Below are 8,784 nucleotides of genomic sequence, written 5' to 3'. Positions count from 1 at the left end.
AAAAGAAAGAAAGAAAGAAAGAAAGAAAGAAAGAAAGAAAGAAAGAAAGAAAGAAAGAAAGAAAGAAAGAAAAAAGAAGGAAGGGAGGGAGGGAGGGAAAAATATATATATATACACACACACAAGATAGCTAAGATAATTGTACTACTAATTTCTATTGGTATATTGAAAGGAACAGTTAATGCTTAATTCTTTTGATCAGTCTAGCATGCCTGCCTCTGATAATCTGAACGACTACTTTGAAGATAACAAGATACAATATAACAACCAGTGTTGATTTCCTATAAAAAAAAGTCACATGCTTCCTGTTGGAAATAGTGAAAGAAATAGGATAGTTCATACAAATAAGGCAGTTTGGGGTAACTGAAAAGCAGGTACAGAGAAGTACAGTAACAATCAGCTTGTACAGTGTGAATGCACTTGAGAGGTGGTAACTGAGAAGGCTTAGAACAGGTGGTTCTTGAGATTTTTTGCGGGGGGGATCTGGGAATTGCACTCAGGACCTTGCGCTCGCCAGGCAGGTGCTGTGCCACTGAGCCATCTTGCCGGTCCGAGATGTTATTTTTTAATGAGAAATAATACGTTAAAATTTTAATAACATTCTTGATGGGAATCTTTCACTTCTGAGAGAATTCTGTGTCTGCCGTAACAAATCGTGAGTTGAGTTTCCAAGGGTAGAGCGGCGCTGGTTGGTTGCAGACCGTGGTAGCAGCTGTGGAGGTTGGTGGTGGTTCTTTAAACCAGTCGGGGGGGATTCCACGTAGGGGCCAGACAGAATGATAACTGCCTGTCCCACACTTAGAACCTGAAGCCTATTTTACAGACAGCTATAAGGAAATACTGAAATGCGTTACTTGAATGACACATCTGTGTCTTAGCAACTCATTCTGACAGCAACACACAAAGTGGATTATAAGGGAGCAGCAACGTAAATGAGGAAATGAATCAGACAGTTGTAATGATGCAGGTCGGAAGTGAGGACAGCTTCCACCTAGCCCGCAATGGAAATAGGGAAGGAGAGGAGAGATTCAGTTGCGTTTGAGATGTTCAGATTACCAGATCTAGACATGCAGAATTGATCAAACAATTAAGCATTACCTGTACTTTGAAGATAACAGTAGTCAATACAACAACCATTGTTAATTTCCTAGTGTCTTGTTTTGGAATTCTGTACCATTTTTATTGCTTTTTTATTCTCTTTAAAATAAAAAAAAAAAAGATCAGAAGAAGCAAATGCGATGACTACATATTAGTGAGGGAATTATTTTCTTTAGAAGCCACTTTGAAGATACCAAAGTATAGTACAACAACTCTTGATAATCTCCTACCTCTTCTGTCTGTAACTCACTATTATTTGTCTATTTGTTTTCCTGAGAAACTATTTTGTAGACAATAATATGTAAAATGATAACCATTGATAATTTCCTACCATTTTGTCTGTAATTTGCTAAGTCCCCCCTATTATTATGTTATCCTTCTTTTATTCTTTAAAATTAAAAAAAAAATTTAAAAGAAAGAAAAAAAAATAAAATAAAAAAAAAAAAGATCAGAAGAAGCAAATGCGATGACTACATATTAGTGAGGGAATCATTCAGCAGAAAAAAAAATAGCAGATATAAACATATATGCATCAAAAGTTGGTGCACCAACTTTCATAAAATGAACACTACTGCCCCCCCCAAAAGTGAGACAAGCATTAATTGAGATTGAGGAGAAATGGTCTGAATTCCCAACTGATTGAATGCGGGCATCGGAGGCGAGAGAGAATCAAGGATGATTTCTGCATTTTGACTGGTGTGGGTGGGTAGCTAGGCATTCCCTGAAATGATGATAAAAAAGCACAGGTTTGAGCGTGAAAGAAGGTGGTAATGTGCTTGTGACATGCTGAGTAGTAAAGTCTGAGCTTACCTGTATGCTGTGGTCCTAGATCTGAAAGTATGCTGGTTAAGAACGTAATTTGTAGAATCACCGTGTTCCCATCTTTATCATATGCTTCCTGGCTATGTGACCTTGAACATCTAAAGTATTCCTATCTGTAAAATGGGAAAGTAATACTACCTCTTTGGTTTATTATGAAGTAGTCTAGACTATAGATATAGTGAGAATTCCATAAATATCAGCAAGTGGTATTCTTATCTTCTGCAGACCTCAGTCTCCTCATCCATAAACTCCCCAAGGGGTGAAGGAGTTGTGCTGGGTTATGTGATCTGAGGTCCTGTGTCCTTGCACAGATTTTCATTCTAATATGTCCGCTTCTTATTTACATGTATGTAACGACAGTTTTACTCAACCATGTTAATCATTTCTAGGAACTTGCCGCATCAAACCCAGATTCCCCAACAGCACAGTACAGGTGAGTACTAAAAATACGAATTTGATGTTTGAGCTTGGTGTTTCTGGAAGATGCTCATAGATCAAAAGATAACTACAGCCCTGTATAATTTATGAACGTCTTGCTTCACCAAGTAAGGCAAAACAGTTGTATCAGTCCTTAATCAGACTTAAAATCCTCAGAATAATAGCTTAGATTATTGCATAGATTGGCATCAAATGATCTTAGAGCAAAAACATCCACGTAGGTCTTGTCTAATTAAGGAAGACTGAATAAAGCCCCCATCCTTCAGTGGAACTCCCTATTCTTCTTCTTGTATGAAAGATTTTTAGCTTGGATGCCTCCAGGATTTGTCTCAGTAAGTGAGCAGTTTGAAACTGACTCTTACAAAAGGAAGCCGTTGTGACTACTCACGTAGGCTTCTCTATAAATGAGAAATGGCCGGCCTGGTTCAAAGCGGTTTTAAAAAGCTGTTATAACATGACCAGTGACAGCAAGATGCCGGACCATTCTCCCTGGACTATTCTATTTCCCTAAGGCTCGCTTTCTTTAGGTTTACTTCAAGTGTCCCTAAAAATTTTCCACAGCCAATTATTTCATTCATTTCGGTACTGAGCAGATAACTTATTCATGATTGTCTTCTAATTAGTGGTTGATTCCTAGTTCTAATTGCCAGGCAACCAGTAATGCCTTTGTAGCTCTTTTGGAAAAGCAGGAGAAGTTTTAAAAAATGTAAGTTGGGTGTGGAATTCTAAGTATGAATAGTGCCATTGTGGTGGCGTAGATATTAAGAAAGTCTCTTTAAAAACTTCAGGCACCTATAGAAATGTATTGGATGTTTTCATTCAGAAATTATCTTCTCTATTACTGCTTTCGGGAATTTAAGGAGATTTTCGTTTGACAACTTTTCAAAGATTTGAGGCAAGTATGAAGTTTCTCATCAGATTTTAATTATGAAATAATATTTGTCCAAATTTTCCCCCCAAATTTTGATTACTTATTTTAATGAAATGCTAACGTAATTCCGCAAGACTGTTCAAAATATGGATGTGGTGGTGCTTCCTTGTAAGCTGTCAGATTGATGGAGAAACAAACTTTGCTAAAATATATGTCCCCAGGGGCCGGGGATATAGCTGAGCGGCACAAACGCCGGCCTGGCAAGCACAAGGTCCCGAGTTCAATGCCCATTACAAAAGAAAAAAAAAAACAAGAAGCAAATGAGAGCTAAACAAATTTCTGAGAGAATTTTAGGCTGTTCCACTTGGTTTTCTAAATTATTTTTCTAGAACAGCTTTGGGGAAGGAGCTATTTTTCTTGAGTCAGGAAAGTTTTTAGTTAGCACGGTAGCCTGTTACTTTCCTTTTTCTTTTTTGTTTTGGTTTTTCTGCAATTTAGATTATGTTGTTGACTCTAGCCCACTATCTCCTCTGGGTTGTTTTGCGGGCTGCTGCTGTTTTATCAGGGCACTATCTCCTCTGGGTTGTTTTGCGGTTTCTGTTGTTTTATCAGGGAATCTCCACTATCTTGAGAGCCCCAAGGAAGACCACCCTCGCATTTTCTGTGATTGTGAAAGATTCTTGTATTTCTGCATCTCACACATTCCTGACTAAGCAGAGTCCTGCCTCCCGGACAGGGGTGCTAAATGGGCGGTTGCATTCTTTAGTCTCATTTTATTTATTTCAATGGAAAAATGAAGTTTGTTTCTCAGTTTCTAACTTCTTTTCTGGCTATTCAGAGTCGGTGCTGTTTATGTATTTTCTTTTTTTTTTTTTTGGTACCGAGAATCAAACTCATGACCTCAGGCTTGCCAGGGAAGTGCTTAAGCCGCTGAGCTATACCCTCAGCCCCTGTTTATGTATTTTCATGAGTACAGTTGAGCCATTCCATTCTTATCCCCTGGTTATTCTAACGCCATAACGAGGCAGCTCCATTTGTGCGTGATTATCATGAAACAATACTGGCTTTTTCACATCTGTCCAACCACTCTGCTGGTGTCACACTTTTGTTCAGGGGGGTGGTTTAGGCACAGATATTAAGTAATTTTATTTGTAGCAGCCTATGTCTAAGTTATCCAGGGAGAGTAGACTTCAGAGTTTGTTTCATATAGCTTTTAAAAATTTCTTATATAAAGTTTAAGATGTACATGAGCTATTGGTGTTGTATTCCTCAAACTGAAAACTGGCTGGGATAATAGAGCAGTTAGGAGACCCAAACCAGGTTTGGGTTTGATGTCCTTCAGGCTTTCTCTTTTTTTCTTTCTACCTTTCCAACCCACATAGTGTTTATTAAAAGCCATGATTAAAAGATACAGTTAAATAGCCTGCAGTCAACCTCATTCTAATCGATTATTGTGGGAGGAATTTTCAGGCCATACCTTCTGGGAAATATAGAACATTGCAGCATTGATCCAAGAAGGGAAGGACTAATACAGGAATTTTTCCATTTCTTAAAAAAAAAATACAGAAAAAATACTATGTAATTATTTCAAATTATTTTAAGGAGGTGGCAGATTTCCAGTTTGTTTTGTGTGGCATCTGAACATTATCTGTAGCCTACCTAACTCGTATTCGTATTTATCCTTTCATGCTGCAGGTAAATGGTATCCCTGAAGAAAGGAAATTGACCACAGCAATGAATCTATAACCAGACAATGCTGCAGTGACGCGTATTTCTTTTCTTTTCCCAAAGTGCATGAATTCTTCTGGCATCTGGTGTGCATGTTGACAGTATTAAATATGTACCAAATAATACAGCATAACTTTCATTTTACTAATGTATTTCTTTTGTACTTAAAGCATTTTTGACAATTTGTAAGACATTGACGACTTTATATTTGTTACAATAAAAGGTGATCTTTAAAATAAATATTAATGAAGCCTAACGTCTGGTAAAATTTACTTCAGAAAAGAAAGCGTTTGATTGCCTCCTATTTAGTGGGAATCTTTTAGTTGCTAAGATCAGGGTCCTGCGTTCGTCTTCATTCAGCAAGATTGTATTAAGTGCTTCCACTGAATATATGAAGTGTCTTGCTTCTAGGTTCCAGTGAGTAGTGCATTTAAATGATGCTCTAATCCTTGCCGATTTGAAAGCCTGTTGTTTGTATTACACTTTTTGGAGGGTGTTAGAGTAAACCTAGTGTTAGGAATTGTGGAACCAGTAGCATCCAGGTCCTCGGGGCAGCTTGGACTGCATGTTCACTTGACTTCGTAAATGTTTGCCTTAGAAGCACGTCAAGAGCTGTTATGTGGAAAGAAAAGTGAGCTTTGTGGGGTTCCCTGTGGTGGTGACTTCTATGCTCCAAGTGTAGCAGAAATTCCCCATACGACGCTCGCCTGTTTCATAAATTGTGGACACTTCATGCAGATGTCCATCAGGTCAGCTGGCAGGGCAGCATTCTTGGAGGTGGGGCCAGCTGGAAAACTTTTGCCTGCCGTACTGTGGGCAGATTGCTGTACTGCTTGCTAAATGGTCAGAGGTCCAATGAAATTTCGATGGTAACTGTTAATTGTGTCAAATGCTACCAGATTCCAAAGTCTGAAAGTAATCCCCATTTATATGCCTCAACTCACCTTCTGTTCAAGGGGGATACTCAGTTATGTCGCTGATTTTGAAACCCCTCCCTCCCTCCACTTCTTGCTGGGATCTTTTACTTACTCCTTTCCAAGATAGTTAAGGGCCGGGGATATAGCTCAGCAGCACAAGCCCCTGCCTGGCAAGCACAAGGTCCTGAGTTCGATTTCTGGTACAAAAAAGGAAAAAGAATAGATTTCCTCAGCGGCACAAGCCCCTGCCAAGATAGTTAAGGGGTTGCCACTTGCTGTTGTCCAGGAGTTCTCAGTGTGAGGTTGTGAATGTCCCGTGTCCACGTAGATCCTACGAGGAAGCAAAGGCCATTCAGGTCCAGAGAGCTAAATCGTGGCACAGAGACAGGGTAGCCTCTGCTGAGTGAAGTCGAACTTTCTGGTCACCTAAATGAGCAAGCGCAAGGTAATGCACAGTTGTAAGCAGGGAGCTGCCGCTCAGCATGCAAGAACTCTATTCATCTGTCCTGGTAAAGGACTGGAAAATACACTTGGCTTTAGCGTTGATTTTTGCACTGATCATATTGAAGAATTTAACAGGGATGAAATCATTCACCAGCATCTTGCAAATCATTAATAACAGCTTTAATCTCTACAGATCCTTCAGAAAAAAAATGACCTTGCCTCTGACTTACTGTTTTGATGGGAAGGAAAGCCCAAATATTTTCCCCTTAATGGACACTACACTAATAACTGATCCTGCCCTGACAGGTTAAAAAAAAGTGAGAATCCTGCCATTTGCTGAGAGTTTCTATCCCAACTATACATATTAACAATGACAAACTGGCTGCAGATTGAGTTTTGTATCCCCAAAGTGAACTTAAAGCACCTTTTCAGGAGAGCAAGGTGTTGTACCCCTGTCATCCCAGCCCTCGGGGAGGCTGAGGCTGGAGGAGAGAAAGTTTGAGTTCAACTTAGTCATTTAGCAAGACTGCCCCCTCCCCTGCTTCAATATCAAAAATTTGAAAAGTGTTGGGAATATAGCAGTTTAGAGAAAAGACTCTAGGTTCAAACCCTAGTACCACAAAACAAACAAATATAAAAAAACAAACACCGTTTTCAGATGGCCCCTGTGAGCCATTGCCCTAAAAAAAAAAAAAAAAAAAGCTAGCATTTTAAATTCCAGATGTCTGGGATGGGATATAGTTCAGTGGCATAAGCGCCTGCCTGGCAAGTGCAAGGTCCTGAGTTCGATTCCTGGCACACACACAAAAAAATTCCAGATACCTTCTGAAAGTTTATGACTTTTCTCTCCTCCAAAGTATAGTCATCTGTAGAAATGACAGCCTGGGGGCCGGGGGTGTAGCTCAGCAGCACAGCCTGCCTGGCAAGAGCAAGGTCACAAGTTCAATTCTGGGTACCAAAAAAAAAAAAAAAGAAAAAAATGACAATCTGTCTCTAAAGAAAGATCTAGATTGGGTCTCTTCCTTATGTACCTGAAGCCACAAGATTTCTCACCATCCCACGGGTCCCAAATCTATAAACGAGTTCCTTAGAATTGAACCTTGATTCCTGAAAATGTTAACATGGCTAAGGCCTTTTCCCATCAAACTTGTGTGCTTATTTTTTTTCCCCTCACCTTGGGCATTGGAGGCTAAATAAATAGTATTATTGCGCAAGAAGGAATTGCCAATCTGTGCTTACAGGTACCGTCTGCAGTAACGAAATTTAAAGTTCCTTAAACGTTTACTTAAATTAGAATACTCACAAAAAAGTTTGTGTCTCTAAGTCTACACTTCATGTTTATTTTCTTCATGGAACTCTTACTGTCTTGGTAGAATAGAGTAGTGGTCAAAATGTTAGGCTAAATTTGAGGCTAAAAGAATACTTAGAAGACAGTTAATTGGAAAGTAACATCAAGGCCAGTACCTCTAAGCACAGATACAGCAAGTAGGTGAGCTGTATGACCTTTGGGATGAATGGTCCAAGATTTGAGCTATCACTTTTCATGTCTTGACTATATCAACTGAGTGTAGGGGCTGGGGATTTAGCTCAGCGGCACAGCGCCTGCCTGGCAAGCATGAGGTCGTGAGTTCGATTCCCGGTACCTGAAAAAAACAAAAACAAAAAAATCAATTGAGTGTTTAAATAAAACAGCCAAAAAAATGTACTGAGATACATTTGCATTTGAAATTTTCCATGGAATACTCCTACCAGTTGGTTATGTGTGGATCTCTGACATGGTAGTATCAGGCAGTGCCCTGCGAATATAGCAGCGACCCACAGTAGGAGCAGGCTCTGCCCTCATGCAGTTTACATTCTAGTAGGAAAGACAGATGCTGATCACATATCATAAAAATAATGTCAGGCTGCAGTTGTAATAACTGCTATGAGGGAAAGTTGTTGGTGCTGTGGAAACTTATCATAGGGGGACCTGGCCTCAGCATCAAAGTTAGAGAAGCTTCCGTAAAGAAATACGCGCTGAAATAAAAAAACCTGAGAAGAAATTCATAAGCTTTACAGGAGAGTGTACGTAAGTCCTTCAAGGGGAAGAGATCTCAGCGGGCATAGGGCTCTATCAGTGTTGTCAGACTACAGAACACAGGTGGGATGCTGGTGAAGTGAGAGGGAAGGTGAGACCTAAAAAGTGTCTAGGACCAGCCAATGTGTGAATTAAAGCTGAAAAATTAAGTCTGAAGGACTTTAAGCATGAAAGATGGTTGGGCCAGGGATTTAGCTCAGTGGCGCAGTGCCTACCTGGTAAGGGTGAGGTCCTGAGTTTGATTCCCGGTACCAAAAAAAAAAAAAAAAAAGCAAGAGTGAAAGACGGTGATGTGGCCATATTTTGCATTTTTATGCAAGTAACCTAACAATAGTATAGAGCACAGATAAAGTGGGAGTGCATAGACGAGTCAGGAGTCCATTATAGAT

At 39.7% G+C, this 8,784-nt stretch overlaps 1 protein-coding gene across 6 annotated transcripts in view; it reads left to right on the top strand.

Moving 5' to 3' along the window:
- Positions 1-5,213, top strand: part of Sgce (sarcoglycan, epsilon) — a 73,316-nt gene extending 68,103 nt beyond the window's left edge. For 4 of the 6 annotated variants that reach the window (XM_005388049.2, XM_005388048.2, XM_005388045.2 and 1 more), the window contains 3 exons: positions 2,310-2,353; positions 3,219-3,253; positions 4,925-5,213. In XM_005388049.2, coding sequence (XP_005388106.1) covers positions 2,310-2,353; positions 3,219-3,253; positions 4,925-4,975 — 130 coding nt within the window. In that variant the 3' untranslated portion in view covers positions 4,976-5,213. Of the gene's footprint in view, positions 1-2,309; positions 2,354-3,146; positions 3,254-4,924 lie in introns of those variants that run through there. The other 2 variants (XM_005388047.2, XM_013516088.1) reach the window with 2 other exon arrangements.
- Positions 5,214-8,784: the final 3,571 nt, after the last annotated feature.

This window comes from Chinchilla lanigera, unplaced genomic scaffold (assembly GCF_000276665.1).
Source record: "Chinchilla lanigera isolate Chin_1 unplaced genomic scaffold, ChiLan1.0 scaffold00031, whole genome shotgun sequence".
Lineage (NCBI taxonomy): Eukaryota > Metazoa > Chordata > Mammalia > Rodentia > Chinchillidae > Chinchilla > Chinchilla lanigera.
This window is presented reverse-complemented; position numbering and strand designations above follow the sequence as displayed.